The 19,471-nt window shown below is 43.1% G+C and overlaps 1 protein-coding gene across 8 annotated transcripts in view; it reads left to right on the top strand.

Moving 5' to 3' along the window:
• LOC118936741 (nephronectin) overlaps window positions 1–16,207 on the top strand; it is a 57,672-nt gene extending 41,465 nt beyond the window's left edge. For all 8 annotated transcript variants that reach the window (XM_090187811.1, XM_090187813.1, XM_090187809.1 and 5 more), the window contains 4 exons: window positions 4,734–4,823; window positions 8,031–8,129; window positions 8,846–9,105; window positions 14,716–16,207. In XM_090187811.1, coding sequence (XP_090043937.1) covers window positions 4,734–4,823; window positions 8,031–8,129; window positions 8,846–9,105; window positions 14,716–14,826 — 560 coding nt within the window. In that variant the 3' untranslated portion in view covers window positions 14,827–16,207. The remainder of the gene's footprint in view (window positions 1–4,733; window positions 4,824–8,030; window positions 8,130–8,845; window positions 9,106–14,715) is intronic.
• Window positions 16,208–19,471: the final 3,264 nt, after the last annotated feature.

The following is a 19,471-nucleotide window of genomic DNA, read 5'->3' as shown; positions in this document are numbered from 1 at the left end:
AACATTTAAAGGCGATATTCTCAAAATTGAGTATACAAGTTGATCAACTTTCAAAGCAGAATGACTTTCCCATTGTTCCTCCTGCAGTGTATGATACACCATTGTCTAGTTCTGAGTCTCTACTTTTATCTAATGTAAAAAAAAAACACCATTTCAAATGTTGTTACATAAGACCGAATCCTGGTGGTGAGTCCCATATACGGTCAATTTATCTTGATAAGATGCTTGGCAAGTTTCTGCCAACTGGATGTGACCATTTGCTTATGCATATATCTTTCATCTGGTTCGTAATATATCAGGCATGATTGTGAAACATGTCCATCCAACCATTCCCCATGACAGAATGAAAACACTTTGTCTTTCTGTCAACTAATCAGTTGTGAAGCGGTCCAGAGTAAATCAAGTGTGTATTATTATCTTAACCCGTTTTCAACAGAAACTGGAGAACATCTGAATGCCATTGAACTGAGGGGGATTGTCAGTCTTTTTCCACAGTATATTCTACTATCTATCTAGGCCAGTATGGGGGGGGGGGGGGGGGTAGAGGCTAGAGAAACATTATTATCACATAGTTAAGGGCTGGTAGAGAACTCAAGATGGACCATACCGGCTCATGGAAGCCATACTGGCTCATGGCTTTTGGGGGAACATTCAAGGTCATAGTACAGGCTCACCATATGATAATACCACTTGCTATGCAGTTATTGACAATAATTCACCTAGTTGCAAAAAAATGCAGACTTGGTACTAGTCTCACACCTTTATTCTCATTGGTCCAGACTTGACCTTACACAGTTAGCCTGCACTATAACACACTAGCCTGTTGCCAGATCTGTCTTGCCAGCTCCAATGGTCAGTGTGACGTTATATTGTTCTGGAAAGACAGCACAAACAGATCTGTAATCAGACTAATATAATACTGGATTACAGAACACCTGGACATCCCAGTGCCCATTTGAACGCTGTTGATTAAAAGTCATCGCCAAGGCCCTCTGACATCAATAGGCTGTGAAGATGAAAGGGTGGCGGTGCAGCAGCCATGGTGCATGCTGGGAGGTGAGTTAGATTGTGTTTCCCACCGACCTAGCCAGATGGCCTCACATAATTATAAAATGTAAAAAACGAGCGGGTAGATTACATTCACATCAGTTTGCGTTATTTGGAGGAAGACGTCCATATACTCAGCTGAATAGCCTCGGAGAAGGTCTGGAAATGCCTTGCCTGAATGAGATGAGAGGGAGAGGAAAGGACGATGCCCCGGCCATATCAATAGAATATTTTCATTGGATTTGTGATTCAAGAGGACAAGAATGAACGTCAAAGCATAAGGACGACACTGTTGTCAGATTTCTGTTGTCCTTTGCAGAAGCTTGAATTAGACTTGGGCTCTCGAGTGGTCAGCAGTCTAAGGCACTGCATCTCAGTGCTAGAGGTATCACGACAGACGCTGGTTCGATTCCAGGCTTTATGACAACAGGCCGTGATTGGGAGTCCCATAGGGTAGTGCACAATTGGCCCAGCGTCGTCGGGTTTGGCCGGGATAGGCCGTCATTGTGCCTAGTTAAATAAAGGTTAAAAAAATATATATATTTTTTAAGTGGTTCAGAACTTGGAAGCATCAGCTTGTTTGTACACTTTTGTTTACTTTTAGTAAAGTAAATGAAGTAAAACGTTTTGTAAAGTAAAAGAAAAGTTGTAGTACTTTTAGCTCATAATTGGGACTGTGTAGATTGCCCTGTGATTGTCTTGTTGAGGCTGTGCTGCTCCGTCCAGGTGGAGCTGATGACGCGTGCCAGTCATTGAGGAAGAGGGATTGAACCACTTTCTTGGTCCTGTTGGGATCCTTTTGCAGATGCGTCCTCCCTTCCATTCATTCCTTGACGTGGTCGCAGCAAAGAAGTACCCCAGGAAAACTCTGTCTTCTTACCCACACAAACATTTCAGAAATGTGCCACCATCGGCTCATCAAATTCCTCTTTAAAGGGATCGTTTTCCAGGTTTTTATCCCAATCCTAATTTATTTATTACCTCAAGAGAGTCAACACAGATATTCTGGAGTGATATTGTTGCAATATAAGTACGATTTTGGAAGAGAAGTGTTTTCCCAAATTTGTTTGTCACATGTTCATACTCACATCCCATTGTTTACTTCACACGGCTTTCCATAAAGCTTTTATAAATTCCAATACAAACACTTAACTTCTCTGGAGGTAAGAAAATAATTATGAATTGGGTACAAATCCAGAAAATGACCCCTTTAAGACATTGAAAAGAAATAAACTTGTGTGTTGGAAAAGCCTGTGCTTGGCTTGGTTAGCAGAGTATGTGAAAATCCCCTCTTGAGCTTTTAGCCCCGTCGACTGCCCAAATATTTGCCACAGAATTAAACAAGACAGGGTCAAGAGGAGCGCCAGCGACAAGGACGGCTAACACAGTGGAGTAAATCAGATTTATTAAGCGTGGGAGTGCAGCTGCTGGCCGAGGGAGATTGATTCCCTGAAGAAATACTTAGCCCTTTGTTTCTCGCAGTGTGAAGTGGCACGGTACAGTATAGTGTCCAACTGCCATGGACTTCAGTAGGGCAGACCTGGGTTCAAGTTGTATACTGAAAAAATATATCAACGCAGCATGCAACAATTTCAACTATTTGACTGAGTTACAGAACATACTGTATAAGGAAAGCAGTCAATTGAAATACATTCATTAGGTCCTATTCTATGGATTTCTCATGACTGGGCAGGGGTGCAGCCATGGGTGGGCCTAGGAGGGCATAGGCCCAGCCAATCAGAATGTTTTCCCCCACAAAAGGGCTTTATTACAGACAAATACTCCTCAGTTTCATCAGCTGTCTGGATGGCTGGTCTCAGATGATCCTGCAGGTGAAGAAGCCAGATGTGGAGGTCCTTGGCTGGTGCGGTTATACGTGGTCTGCAGTTGTGAGGCAGGTTGGATGTCCTGCCAAATTCTCCAAAACAACGTTGGAAACGGCTTATGGTAGAGAAATGAGCATTCAATTCTCTGGCAACAGCTCTGGTGGATATTCCTGAAGTCAGCATGACAATTGCACGCTCCCTTAAAACTTGAGGCATCTGTGGCATTGTGTTGTGTGACAAAACTGAACATTTAAGAGTGACCTTTTATTGTCCCCAGCACAAGGTGCACCTTTGTAATGATCCGGCTGTTTAATCAGCTTCTTGATATGCCACACCTGTCAGTTGGATGGATTGTCTTGGAGAAATGCTCACTAACAGGGATGTAAACAAATTTGTGCACAGCATTTGAGAGAAATACTGTTTTTGTGCGTATGGAACCCTTTTTGGTTCCAGGTAGAACTCTTTTGGGTTCCATGCAGAAGGGTTCTAAATGAAACCCAAAAGGGTTTCCCCTTCTACCTGGAACCAAAAGGGGTTCTTCGAAGGGTTCTCCTATGGGGACAGCAGAAGAACCCTTTTTAGTTCTGGATTGCACCTTTTTTTCTAAGAGTGTACAGTAGCACACTCAGCTAATGTAGCTCCTAGGGAGGATCCCCCCCCCCCCCCCTCCTTGGCCTGGATACGTCTATGGCCTGGATGCCTGGCATTGCTGGAGAGCCTGGTGTCTTGCCAGGGAATATGTGCACAGCCCTCTGCTTCCTGATTCCGCAGGCAGGCGGCTGGCTGGCTGGCTGGCTGGCTGGCTGGCTGGCTGGCTGGCTGGCTGGCTGGCTGGCTGGCTACAATTTTAGGTCAGAAGTGGCCCAAGCTAGCGGCTAACACTGCGGTAAATGAAGTAGACTGCTTGGACACAAGGTGGGGTGGGAGAGCCAGGGGTTAGTATTCAGAGGTCAAGTGTCGTGCCTGTGGAACAGTATCAGTGTATCATACCCTGATTGAGGTGTTATGTTTTATCAATCCTATATTTCTTTGATGATAACATGCGTGTTATCACCAGATTTTGTCATTGTTAAAATATCATTTTCCAACTTAATCTAAACATCATGTTTGACAAGTTAAACCTGGTCAATAGAGTGACGTTGAGCTAGACAAGAAGTACTGTACATGTTTCCCATGTTTCCATTTGACCTGTGACCTTTCAGGCTTTGGGGCGGCTTGGCATTTCAGTAAATTAGGCAGTATGACCACAGTTATATCAGTAGAGACTGAGGGTTATTTCAGTAGTGGCTGCGTCACTGTGCCACGAGAGAGGGGCCCCAGGGTCGTGTGTGCGTGCGCAGGTCACAGCGTTTACACGGCCATTGCATCAGAAACAGCTGAAGACCCCTCCCCCCACACACACACACCTCCACCACACCCCTTGCTCTGTGGCTACCAATCATAGGGTCTGAATTAGCAGAGTTGAGTACAGTAGGCAGAATGGCCCTAATATGTGAACCCGTTTGTAGTACAGTGTACTGCAGTGTTTGAATATATTTTTGCTCTAATTCAGGTGTATTTTGTCTCTATCCAAATGATATCGTATCGTGGAGGGTTGAAATTGATTTTCATGCTCTTATATAGCGTTGGTCAAACCTGTCTGAGAACATATTCAACTGTGTGTGAATTTGATTAACAGCCAAATATCCCAGAGGATATTGCTCTTCTCCCTACTATCTATCATTATCAACAAAATGGGTATTTTTTTATTCTCTGTCAATGTAGCGCACACACACACACACACACACACACACCCACACACACACACTTATTAATTTCCCTAATACCTCTTGATTTGTATTTTTCTCTTTGCTCCCCTAGTTCCACGTAACCATGATCACAACACCGTCTTGGGGGTCGACTTTGACATTGAGCTGGGCAACACGGCCGACGAAGCGAAGGATGACGCAGGTAAACAGAAACATTTGTCAAACACTAACCATCTCCACGCTTCCTAACACTTCCTACAGAGGACGTAACTCAAACAATGATGAACGAGTTACGTTCGCCAGCCCAGATTCATTTCGGTTCTGCAACGCTTTGGGAAAAGGCTGCGGAGGGAAAGATATGGTAGTGACTTGGTGTGTTTTTGATGCACTGTCACGGGAAAGTCACAGATTAAATTCATCCTGCTTGTTTATATGACACCTACCCAGAATGTGTTGCTTCATGATTGACTCATTGGTTGAGTTGAAGGTTAAATGTAACGACCACAGGAGGTTGGTGGCACCTTAATTTGGGAGGACGGGCACGTGGTAATGGCTGGAGGGGAATGAGTGGAATGGTATCAACAACATCAAACACATGGTTCCAGCCATTATTATGAGCCGTCGTCCCCTCAGCAGCCTCCACAGGTCACGACGCGGCAGTTAGACAAACACACACACGCTGACACACACACACACACACAAACACACACACACACACACACACACACACACACACACGCTGACACACACACACACACGCTCACACAAACACACACACACACACGCACACACACGCACGCACACACTCACACACACACGCTGACACACACACACACACGCTCACACAAACACACACACACACACGCACGCACACACACACACACACACACACACACACACGCTGACACACACACACACACACACACACACGCACGCTCACACACGCTCACACACGCTCACACAAACACACACACACACACACGCACACACACGCTCACACACGCTCACACAAACACACACACACACACGCACACACACGCTCACACACGCTCACACAAACACACACACACACACGCACACACACACTTGAATAAGGAAGAGCAGTGTACTCTTTGTACTTGAGAACGTTATCCACCACATCTGGGGCTTGCTTATGTGATTTATTGATGTCAATAAATTGCCAATTAAATTGCCTAATGATTACACTATGGGTTTATTTTGGCATGCCGTACATGATCGGATCAGCGGTTTGGAGTGAAACAGTGCTTTCATTGGCTCAGAGAATGATCCTGCTATGTGCTTTTCACGACCCTATGTTCAGGGTCAAAATGATGAGCGCTAGTTTCATCTCAAGACACAATTTGTACTTGCGACACATGAATTATTCAAATCAAATCAAATCAAATGTATTTATATAGCCCTTCGTACATCAGCTGATATCTCAAAGTGCTGTACAGAAACCCAGCCTAAAACCCCAAACAGCAAGCAATGCAGGTGTAGAAGCACGGTGGCTGGGAAAAACTCCCTAGAAAGGCCAAAACCTAGGAAGAAACCTAGAGAGGAACCAGGCTATGAGGGGTGGCCAGTCCTCTTCTGGCTGTGCCGGGTGGAGATTATAACAGAACATGGCCAAGATGTTCAAATGTTCATAAATGACCAGCATGGTCGAATAATAATAAGGCAGAACAGTTGAAACTGGAGCAGCAGCACGGTCAGGTGGACTGGGGACAGCAAGGAGTCATCATGTCAGGTAGTCCTGGGGCATGGTCCTAGGGCTCAGGTCAGTTGAAACTGGAGCAGCAGCACGGCCAGGTGGACTGGGGACAGCAAGGAGTCATCATGTCAGGTAGTCCTGGGGCATGGTCCTAGAGCTCAGGTCCTCCGAGAGAGAGAAAAAAAGAAAGAAGGAGAGAATTAGAGAACGCACACTTAGATTCACACAGGACACCGAATAGGACAGGAGAAGTACTCCAGATATAACAAACTGGCCCTAGCCCCCCCGACACATAAACTACTGCAGCATAAATACTGGAGGCTGAGACATATTATGGCTTATGTCCGAAACAAATAACTCAAATTCGAAATGATCATTTGTATCCGATTACTCACTGTCATGACCACAATGTATTTGTTGATGGTTTATGCGGAGTGGCTAAATTAAATGATATGGTGGCTGACACACTTCGATGAACACACACACACACACACACACACACACACACACACACACACACACACACACACACATACAGAACACGCGTGCACGCACAGATGCAAATGCACAATGCACTCACATAAACACACAAGCATACACATACACGCACACACACAAATCCACACACAGTTATCATCAGATTTATTTTGTGAAATGAAGGCTTACTTCGCAGGCAATTCAGATCAGTTCATTCCCATTTCATCCATCACGGCGCTCTCAGTCCACCACTCTAGAGAAATCAATATTTATTGTTCTGTAATATCTTGTGCGTTCACCACCTTTCTTTCACATCTTCTGTATGTTCTTTCATGTACATAAGAGAGAATGGAAATGATGCTGCATCCGTTGGAATCAATCAAAGGCACACAGCAGGAGGGATGTGAGCTACGTTCACGCAAGGAGAGCCTTTGTGTGAGCTACGTTCACGCAAGGAGAGCCTTTGTGTGAGCTACGTTCACGCAAGGAGAGCCTTTGTGTGAGCTACGTTCACGCAAGGAGAGCCTTTGTGTGAGCTACGTTCACGCAAGGAGAGCCTTTGTGTGAGCTACGTTCAAGCAAGGAGAGTCTTTGTGTGAGCTACGTTCAAGCAAGGAGAGCCTTTGTGTGAGCTACGTTCACGCATGGAGAGCCTTTGTGTGAGCTACGTTCACGCAAGGAGAGCCTTTGTGTGAGCTTAGTTCAAGCAAGGAGAGCCTTTGTGTGAGCTACGTTCACGCAAGGAGAGCCTTTGTGTGAGCTACGTTCAAGCAAGGAGAGTCTTTGTGTGAGCTTAGTTCAAGCAAGGAGAGCCTTTGTGTGAGCTACGTTCACGCAAGGAGAGCCTTTGTGTGAGCTACGTTCAAGCAAGGAGAGACTTTGTGTGAGCTACATTCAAGCAAGGAGAGTCTTTGTGTGAGCTTAGTTCAAGCAAGGAGAGCCTTTGTGTGAGCTTAGTTCAAGCAAGGAGAGCCTTTGTGTGAGCTTAGTTCAAGCAAGGAGAGCCTTTGTGTGAGCTACGTTCAGGCAAGGAGAGCCTTTGTGTGAGCTTAGTTCAAGCAAGGAGAGCCTTTGTGTGAGCTTAGTTCACGCAAGGAGAGCCTTTGTGTGAGCTACGTTCACGCAAGGAGAGCCTTTGTGTGAGCTACGTTCAAGCAAGGAGAGCCTTTGTGGGGTAAAGGTACTTGAAATATGTGAAACATTGTTGTTTAAATTCAGAGGCTGGCTACCTGAGCTGCTCCTTTGATAACGGCCTTTGCGGTTGGATCCGGGACAAGGATGGCGACCTGCACTGGGAGACAACACCGGACCCATCTGGTAAGAACCACAGTTCACTTTTTTAGACTTTACTTTTTGCTAGCCAGATTAATGCAAAGCGGATTATTCTGGACATTGTTACAAACGGTTCAGATAAAGCAATATTTCCTCAGGGAAGGCAAAAATAAGATACATAAGATAAGCTACCCTTTAACCTCACTTTTGCGTTCAGATACTAACATTTTAATGATAAGCACAGACGTTTTCTTTTCATATAAGAACATTGGCTCTAAAAGTGTGTTGCTGGTTTTCCACAGGAAGGTCTGATCCTTGGTAGAACTAGCTATGGTTATTATTCATTGAGAAACAAATGCCTTTTGAAGAGACTGCATTATTCAACAGTATTCAAAACAAAACACTTGATTACAGACGGACAGTTGGTTCAGAGAAAACAAGATGTGTGTTTTTTTTGCAATGGTTCCACTCAATCATATGTCAAGAGTAAATTTAATTCAGCCTAGTCTGACTCTATTTAGTAGTATAACTTTATAGTCCCAGGAGGACATTTTGGGGGGTTTTCGGCACGAATTTCAATGAGGACAATATTCTGTAAAATGGAGCTGCCAATATCAAAGATATGAAGCCATCTGATTGAGACACATCCATCTGAAAACTAAAACCAGTGTTCTAGCATCTCCTTCATTTCCAAATGTTTTCTCCTATTGAACGCTACCCTGATTGTGATATCACTTTCTCTTCCTCTTTCCTCTCCACAGGTGGAAAATACCTCACCATCCCTGAGGTGAGCGACAAGAAGAGCGGGCGAGGGGCGCGCCTGGTCCTCCCGTTGACTCCTCCCTGGAACGACGGTAATCTGTGTCTGTCGTTCCGCCACAAGCTGGCAGGACACCATGTGGGTATGCTCCAGGTGTTTGTGAAGAAAGGGAAGCAGTACAGCCCGGCCGTGTGGGGAAGGACGGGGGGTAGCGGCTGGAGACATACCCAGATCACGCTGTGGGGCACGGGACTTGAGAGTGTGAGTATACAGTAGTGTATATACAGTATATATATATATATATATATATAAACTCAGCAAAAAAAGAAACGTCCCTTTTTCAGGACCCTGTCTTTCAAAAATAATTCGTAAAAATCCAAATAACTTCACAGATCGTAATTGTTAAGGGTTTAAAGTCTGTTTCCCATGCTTGCTCAATGAACCATAGACAATTAATGAACATGCACCTGTGGAATGGTCGTTAAGACACTAACACCTTACAGACGGTAGGCAATTAAGGTCACAGTTACGAAAACTTAGGACACTAAAGAGGCCTTTCTACTTACTCTGAAAAACACCAAAAGATGCCCGGGGTCCCTGCTCATCTGCGTGACCGTGCTTTAGGCATGCTGCAGGGAGGCATGAGGATGCAGATATGGCCAGGGCAAGCAATGTCCGTACTGTGAGATGCTTAAGACAGCACTACAGGGAGACAGGATGGACAGTTGATCGTCCACCACGTGTAACAACACCTGCACAAGATCGGTACATCCAAACATCACACCTGCGGGACAGGTAAAGGATGGCAACAACAACTGCCCGAGTTGCACCAGGAATGCACAATCCCTCCATCAGTGCTCAGACTGTCCGCAATAGGTTGAGAGAGGCTGGACTGAGGGCTTGTAGGCCTGTTGTAAGGCAGGTCCTCACCAGACATCACCGGCAACAACGTTGCCTATGGGCACAAACCCACCGTCGCTGGACCAGACAGGACTGGCAAAAAGTGCTCTTCACTGACGAGTCGTGGTTTTGTCTCACCAGGGGTGATGGTCGGATTCGCGTTTATCGTCAAAGGAATGAGCATTACACCGAGGCCTGTACTCTGGAGCGGGATCGATTTGGAGGTGGAGGGTCCGTCATGGTCTGGGGCGGTGTGTCACAGCATCATCGGACTGAGCTTGTTGTCATTGCAGGCAATCTCAACACTGTGTGTTACAGGGAAGACATCCTCCTCCCTCATGTGGTACCCTTCCTGCAGGCTCATCTTGACATGACCCTCCAGCATGACAATGCCACCAGCCATACTGCTCGTTTTGTGTGTTTATTTCCTGCAAGACAGGAACGTCAGTGTTCTGTCATAGCAAGCGAAGAGTCCGGATCTCAATCCCATAGAGCACGTCTGGGACCTGTTGGATCGGAGGGTGAGGGTGAGGGCTAGGGCCCCCCAGAAATGTCTGGGAAATTGCAAGTGCTTTGGTGGAAGAGTGGGATAACATTTCACAGGAAGAACTGGCAAATCTGTGCAGTCCATGAGGAGGAGATGCACAGCAGTACTTAATGCAGCTGGTGGTCACACCAGATACTGACTGTTACTTTTGATTTTGACCCCCTCCCGTTTTGTTCAGGGACAAATTATTACATTTCTGTTAGTCACATGTCTGTGGAACTTGTTCAGTTTATGTCTGTTGTTGATCTTGTTATGTTCATACAAATATTTACACATGTTAAGTCTGCTGAAAATAAATGCAGTTGACAGTGAGAGGATGTTTCTTTTTTTGATGAGTTTATATATACACTATCGTTCAACAGTTTGGGGTCACTTAGAAATGTCCTTGTTTTCCATGAAAACACTTGAAATGTCATTGTTTTCCATGAAAACACTTGAAATGTCATTGTTTTCCATGAAAACACTAGAAATGTCATTGTTTTCCATGAAAACACTAGAAATGTCCTTGTTTTCCATGAAAACACTTGAAATGTCATTGTTTTCCATGAAAACACTTGAAATGTCATTGTTTTCCATGAAAACACTTGAAATGTCATTGTTTTCCATGAAAACACTAGAAATGTCATTGTTTTCCATGAAAACACTTGAAATGTCATTGTTTTCCATGAAAACACTAGAAATGTCATTGTTTTCCATGAAAACACTAGAAATGTCATTGTTTTCCATGAAAACACTTGAAATGTCATTGTTTTCCATGAAAACACTAGAAATGTCATTGTTTTCCATGAAAACACTTGAAATGTCATTGTTTTCCATGAAAACACTAGAAATGTCATTGTTTTCCATGAAAACACTAGAAATGTCATTGTTTTCCATGAAAACACTAGAAATGTCATTGTTTTCCATGAAAACACTTGAAATGTCATTGTTTTCCATGAAAACACTTGAAATGTCATTGTTTTCCATGAAAACACTTGAAATGTCATTGTTTTCCATGAAAACACTTGAAATGTCATTGTTTTCCATGAAAACACTTGAAATGTCATTGTTTTCCATGAAAACACTTGAAATGTCATTGTTTTCCATGAAAACACTTGAAATGTCATTGTTTTCCATGAAAACACTTGAAATGTCATTGTTTTCCATGAAAACACTTGAAATGTCATTGTTTTCCATGAAAACACTTGAAATTAGTTGCAAAATGAATATGAACTATAGTTAAGACTTTGACAAGGTTATAAATAATGATTTTTAATTGAAACAATAATTGTGTCCTTTAAACTTTGCTTTTGTCAAAGAATCTTCCATTTGCAGCAATTACAGTCTTGCAGACTTTTGGCTTTGTAGTTGTTAAGTGCCGTCCACAGGGTATGGCATGGCGTTGCAAAATGGAGTGATAGCCTACCTTCTTCAACATTTACCCTGTATAAATCTCCCACTTTTACCACCACCAAAGCACCCCCAGACCATCACATTGCCTCCACCATGCTTGACAGCTTAACACCATGCTCCTCCAGCATCTTTTCATTTTTTTTGCGTCTCACAAATGTTCTTCTTTGTGATCCGAACACCTCAAACTTAGATTCGTCTTTCCATAACACTTTTTTTCCAATCTTCCTCTGTCCAGTGTCTGTGTTCTTTTGCCCATCTTAATATTTTATTTTTATTGGCCAGTCTGAGATGTGCCTTTTTCTTTGCAACTCTGCCTAGAAGGCTAGCATCATGGAGTTAACTCTTCACTGTTGACGTTGAGACTGGTATTTTATGGGTACTATTTAATGAAGCTACCAGTTGAGGACTTGTGAGGCGTCTGTTTCTCAAACTAAACACTCTAATGTACTTGCCTCTTGCTTAGTTGTGCACCGGGGCCTCCCACTCCTCTTTCTATTCTGGTTAGAGCCAGTTTGCGCTGTTCTGTGAAGGGAGTAGTACACAGCGTTGTACCAGATCTTCAGTTTCTTGACGATTTCTCGCATGGAATAGCCTTCATTTCTCAGAACAAGAAAAAACTAACGAGTTTCAGAAGAAAGGTGTTTGTTTCTGGTTATTTTGAGCCTGTGATCAAACCCACAAATGCTGATGCTCCAGATACTCAACTAGTCTAAAGAAGGACAGTTTTATTGCATTTTTAATCAGAACAACAGTTTTCAGCTGTGCTAACATAATTGCAAAAGGTTTTTCTAATGATCAATTAGCCTTTTAAAGTTATAAACTTGGATTAGCAAACACAATGTGCCATTGGAACACAGGAGTGAGGTTTGCTGATAATCGGCCTCAGTACACCTTTGTAGATATTCCATTAAAAAAATCAGCCGTTTCCATTTACAATAGTAATTTATAACATTAACAATGTCTACACTGTATTTCTGATCAATTTGATGTTATTTTAATGGACAAAAATGTGATTTTATTTAAAAAACAAGGACATTTCTAAGTGACCCCAAACTTTTGAATGGTAGTGTATATATACAGTACCAGTCAAAAGTTTGGACACACCTACTCATTCAAGGGTTTTTCTTTATTTTTTTGTATTTTCTACATTGTAGAATAATAGTGAAGACATCAAAACTATGAAATAACACACATGGAATCATGTAGTAACCAAAAAAGTGTTAGATTTTATATTTGAGATTCTTCAAAGTAGCCACCCTTTGCCTTGATGACAGCTTTGCACACTCTTGGAATTCTCTTCAATGTCTGGGTTAGGGGAGAGTTTGGCCAGACAGAATTTCCTTGTCTCATCGTGCTCTAGCGACTCCTTGTGGTGGGCCGGGCACATTGGTGCGGCTGGCTTCCTGGTTAAGCGAGTAGTGTGTCAAGAAGCAGTGAAGCTTGGCAGGGTTGTGTTTCGGAGGACGCATGGCTCTCGACCTTCTCTCCTGAGACGAGATTGTAACTATAAATTGGATATCACGAAATTGTGTAGAAAAAGGGGTTAAAGTAAATAAAAAAAGAAATAATAATAGAGTGTAAAGCAGTATAAAGAAGTATATAAAGAGTGTAAAGAAGTATACAGTAGTATAGAGAGTGTAAAGCAGTATACAGTAGTATGTAGTGTAAAGCCGTATACAGTAGTATATAGTGTAAAGCCGTATACAGTAGTATAAATACAGAACACCTAATATTAAGTTGCACCCCTTTATTCCCTCAGATCAGCCACAATTCTTGGACTCAACAAGGTGCCGAAAGTGTTCCACAGGGATGCTGACACGTGTTGACTCCAATGCTTCCCACAGTTGTGTCAAGTTGGCTGAATGTCCTTTAGGTGGTGGACCATTCTTAATACACACGGGAAACTGTTGAGATTTAAAAACCCAGCAGCATTGCAGTTCTTGACACACTCAAACCGGTGCACCTGGCACCTAGTACCATACCCCGTACAAAGGCACTCAAATATTTTTATCTTGCCCATTCACCTTCTGAATGGCACACATACACAATCCATGTCTCAATTGTCTCAAGGCTTGAAAATCCTTCCTCCCCTTCATCTACACTGATGATTGAAGTGGATTTAACAAAAATAAGAGATCATAGCTTTCACCTGGTCAGTCTATGCCATAGAAAGAGCAGCTGTTCCTAAAGTATAAAACAGTATACAGTAGTATGTCTGACACCACACCTGACTTGTCTTTGCCATCTGTGACTGACCTTTAACAACGACTGATACATTGGTTATTGGTGTGTGTGTTTGAATCATGGTTGTCCTCAATTGATGTTCAACTACTACGCTATGGAGGTTCTACGATTGTCGGAGATGGCGAAGTGCCCAGGTGAAGAGCTCTCTCCTGGTGAAGGGCTTTCTTCCTGGCTAACCATTGATGCCCCCCTCCTCTCAAGTCATACCAGAGACTTCCTTTCTCCCTGGCTAACCATTGATGCCCCCCTCCTCTAAAGTCATACCAGAGACTGCCTTTCTCCCTGGCTAACCATTGATGCCCCCCTCCTCTAAAGTCATACCAGAGACTGCCTTTCTCCCTGGCTAACCATCGATGCCCCCCTCCTCTCAAGTCATACCAGAGACTTCCTTTCTCCCTGGCTAACCATTGATGCCCCCCTCCTCTAAAGTCATACCAGAGACTGCCTTTCTCCCTGGCTAACCATTGATGCCCCCCTCCTCTCAAGTCATACCAGAGACTTCCTTTCTCCCTGGCTAACCATTGATGCCCCCCTCCTCTCAAGTCATACCAGAGACTGCCTTTCTCCCTGGCTAACCATCAATGCCCCCCTCCTCTCAAGTCATACCAGAGACTGCCTTTCCATACCACCTCTGTCTGAAGCTGACTAGACACCATTCACATTCCATTTTGATAATTAGTCGTACCTGTTTTTCTTTTTTTTTTTTTTTGCTTTGAGATTACATTTTTTAATCGAAAGTGCTATATAAGCGAAATAACTTATTTATTGTGCTGTGTTGTTGTTCCCAGGTGATTCTGAAGGGCGAGCGCGGGCGTGGCCGGAGCGGAGAGATGGCCGTGGATGACATCACCTTGAGAAAAGGTTCCTGCACCGAGGAGCACAATCTGAGAAGACATTAATACACACAGCAGAGAGAGACAGATATGGAGAGAGAAAGAGAGAAGTGGAGAGAAGATAGAGCCCAGGGAGGAGCAGACTCTGATTGGACCCCCATAGAGGGTCCAAGAGCACCTCTGGGAAGAAGGGGCATTTCTCTCTGCCTGTCAACCAATAAGAAGACTGCACCAAACCTGTCCACCAACAAGAGGACTGCAACAAACCTGTCCACCAATAACTAGACTGCACCAAACCCTTCCACCAATAAGAAGACTACCCCAAACCACAGGGGAGAAAGAGTCCACCCTGTGATCCCCCACCACCCCTACCCACTCTCTCCAACTCGCCATCACCCGGTTCCTCACTATTGACCTGTGCTTGCGCCTGGTAACCCTGGAAACGTCCCTGTGAGCACTGCCACCCAGCCAATCACACCGCCCAAAGGCCTCCATCGATGTTTCATCATCTTGCTTTCATATTTTAGTCTGAAGCCATATCTGATTGTTTGCTATCCATCATTTAGATTGTATAACTGTTTTAACCTGCGTCATGTTCATTAGGTACCAAACAGGGAAAAACTGACTGAAACAGGGAGGGACTACGAGGGCTTGTCCAATAAGAAACAATTATTTACATTTTCCGTTGCAGAGCATTTGAAAACATTTCCTGTTCTGTGCCCTAATGAGCAGGACCCAGGGACAACAAGAGAAGACACCAACCTGTAATGATAATGGGGAGAATGAAAAATTCAAACCCTGCTCCGTTTATTTAGACAAATCAAGTTCTGTAAACTTAGCGCTGAGGCACTCGTATGTTACTATTGCTACAACCGTATGCAAGTTCACATGATAAGCCATTATTATCTGAATTCTGAATTTTAAGATTGACCGTGATTTCTCTCTATGTGCTTTGTTCTATTAAGTGCAAGCTGGTTGTACTGGCGATGACAGTATCAACGATTTCTGGCTCTCACCCAGTGTATTATTGTAAATGTAGTCGTGTGTACATATTCTAGAACACTTTCATGCTCATATTAAGCTGTGTGGTTTATACGTTTATGTAAATTCAGACTTATGTATTAATTGGAGTTGAAAAATGTATGGTTTTCGTTTGTTTCTATAATTCAAGATCAATATATGGATAAACATTTGAACCTTGTGGGAATACAAGGCTGTTTACAGTACATAAATGATCACATCTGTTCATGCTTTATGTTGAATTACTAGATCGCTTCCTCAGTAGTTTTTTAACGTTTCGCAGTACACAGTTGCATTATTGTGCCATCTGCCATAATGAAGGTTCTGATCTGTTGGAAATTCAAACCGTACTATATGCATGGATCCGTTCACCAAATTCTCATAATATACTCAGCCAATGATGTAAATAAAAGGACATTGACTGATACATGTTTGACTAAGCGTGTCATTGTCATGTTGTCTTTGTCTTTTCTGTGTGACACACTTTTACATCAAATCTAAAACAAAAAAAACAATGCTTTAAGTGAGAAGTAGGCATTTGTCTGAAGCCAAACATTCACATGAGCACCACAATGACCACTCCACCCACCCATGTTCCACTAAGGTTTTCCCGACACATAGCTTTGACCTACTACAGTAGCTATGTTGCAAAGGAGGTTGGTGGCACCTTAATTGGGGAGGACAGGGTTGTGGTAATGGCTGGAGTAGAATTAGTGGACTGGTATCAAATACATTAAACACGTGGTTTCCATGTGTTTGATGCCATTCCATTCGCTCTGTTCCAGCTGTTATTATGAGCTGTCTTCCCCTCAGTAGCCTCCTGTGCTATGTTGGTCTATTGTACTTCAAACAATGTGTATGCAGGTTGCTTAGGATTCAAACCTTCTCAAACAGCCTAATTAATACTATTTGAGGAGGTGTGCCCACAATAATGTAATTTGTACCGCACACAAGTTCAAGTATTGGATTCTTCACACACCACACTAATACCGTTCCACTACCTTTTCAAGCTTTTTTAATTACATAAAATGAAGCTTTACTTTTATACTTACAATACCATCATGCTTGATTGAGCTGTTTTGTCCTGTAATAATGTGGTGCCTGCCTGTATTTCCATCAACCATTATTTTAGCAATACATGTAATTGAGAACAATTTTTTTGGGGGGGGTCAGTAGGTTCCCAACATAAGTGGTGGTGTGTTGGACACAGTCACTCATATATAGAGGTCTATTCATGGGTTGCATGTTTGTCACAATATTGTTTTGAACGCTCATTTTGGGTTGATGCCCGACTGAGCATTCTACTCAATGCATCGTCAATGAGCCCTGATGAAGATTTCATCCAAAGTGCATTACAGTTGCTTGGAAATACAATGACATTCAAAAGAAGGCAAATAATTAGTAAGAAAACCTTTTGTCATCATTTTGTCGATCAGGAGCTCTACCGAGGCAGTCCCGTTAGATCTCTTATATACAGACAAGTTATATGTGCATGATTTAGCTTATTCGTTCATCATTAACGTTTGGTTCACTCATGTGACCGACCAATACTGGGTCATGCATGTGACAGACCAATACCTCACGAGGCTTCTTCTCTCTAAGCAGAGACCTTGAAACTGAGAGATCTTTCATTCTCAAAACAAGAGTCTGGGAGTACTCCCAAATTGAAGTTACTAATAGTGAGGATTCGTTCAATTAGTCACTTGCATGAACACAGAAAACGGTTATTAGAAAAGCACAAACATAGAACACAGAAATGTAGAAATAGAAAAGCACCAACATAAAATGTTCCATCACATGGGAAAGACAAAGCATTTAAGTGCCTTTGAATGGGGTATGGTAGTAGGTGCCAGGCGCAGTGGTTTGTGTCAAGAACTGCAAATCTGCTTGGTTTTTCACACTCAATCGTTTCCCGTGTGTATCAAGAATGGTCCACCACCCAAAGGACATCCAGCCAACGTGAAGCAACTCTGGAAATCATTGAAGTCAGCATGGGCCAGCATCCCTGTGGAATGCTTTCGACACCTTGTAGAGTCCCTTCCCTGACGAATTGAGGCTGTTCTGAGGGCAAAAGCGGGCGCAACTCAATGTTAGCAAGGTGTTCCTAATATTTGGTATTCTCAGTGTGTATATAATACTGTATATACAGTACCAGTCAAACGTTTGTACACACCTACTCATTCCAGGGTGCACCTACTCATTCCAGGGTACACCTACTCATTCCAGGGTACACCTACTCATTCCAGGGTACACCTACTCATTCCAGGGTACACCTACTCATTCCAGGTTATACCTACTCATTCCAGGGTACACCTACTCATTTCAGGGTACACCTACTCATTCCAGGGTACACCTACTCATTCCAGGGTACACCTACTCATTCCAGGGTACACCTACTCATTCCAGGGTACACCTACTCATTCCAGGGTACACCTACTCATTCCAGGGTACACCTACTCATTCCAGGGTACACCTACTCATTCCAAGGGTTTTCCTTATTTTTACTATTTTCTACATTGTAGAATAATAGTTAAGACATCAACAATATGAAATGACTCAGAGCCCCACCTGTTTTGAGCTCCACACTATTAGGTAAAAATAAATACATATATATACTTTTTTTGGGGGGGGGGGGGGCTTGCCTGTTTTGCTTGTTATTTTGGTATTAATACGTGATATTATCAGTTTGCAAACAATGTAAAAATAATAACAATTGAGTTAATAAAGCCGCATACAAACATGGTCTCCTTTTTGCTTTCTTGAGTAAGGCAGCTCCAAAATGCAGGTGTTTCAGCCTAGCTCATCACTTTCTGTGGTGGTGGGGCTTGCCAGCAGAAAATACAGAGCGTTGCAAAAGAAAATTACTTCTTAATCTTGGCCAGCTCTGGTAATGTGCCTCTCAGACACCTGTATCGAGACTTCCTAAATCCTAACAAAGATGGTGGATAGAGTGCATTCGGAAAGTATTCAAACCCATTGACTTTTCGACATTTCGTTACATTATAGCTTTACTCTAAAATTGAGTAAATCTTTTTTTCTTTCATCCATCTACACACAATACCCATAATGACAAAGTGAAAAGAGGTTTTTAGAAAGTTTAGCAAATGTGTTTTTTTTAAATAACAGAAATACCAGACAACATGCTTTGAGACTTTACATTTAGCTCAGGTGTATCCTGTTTCTATTGATCATCCTTGAAATGTTTCTACAACATGATTGAAATCCACCTGTGGTAAATTAAATTGATTGGACGTGATTTGGAAAGGCACACACCTGTCTATATAAGGTCCCACAGTTGACAGTGCATGTCAGAGCAAAAACCAAGCCATGAGGTCAAAGGAATTGTCCGTAGCACTCTGAGACAATATTGTGTTGAGGCACAGATCTGGGGAAGGGTAGCAAAAAAATTCCACAGCAATGAAGGTTCCCAAGAACACAGTAGCCTCCATATTTCTTAAATGGAAGAAGTTTGGAACCACCAAGATTCTTCCTAGAGCTGGCCACCTGGCCAAACTGAGCAATCGGGGGAGAAGGGCCTTGGTCAGGGAGGTGACCAAGAACCCGATGGTCACTCTGACAGAGCTCCAGAGTTCCTCTGTGGAGATGGGAGGACCTTCCAGAAGGACAACCATCTCTGCAGCACTCAACAAATCAGCTTGTTGCATGGAGAAGCATGGTGGTGGCAGCATCA

Source organism: Oncorhynchus mykiss, chromosome 10 (genome assembly GCF_057628025.1).
Source record: "Oncorhynchus mykiss isolate SJ-2025 chromosome 10, ASM5762802v1, whole genome shotgun sequence".
NCBI lineage: Eukaryota > Metazoa > Chordata > Actinopteri > Salmoniformes > Salmonidae > Oncorhynchus > Oncorhynchus mykiss.
The sequence above is the reverse complement of the archived record's forward strand: the minus strand, read 5'-3'. Positions and strand labels throughout refer to the sequence as shown.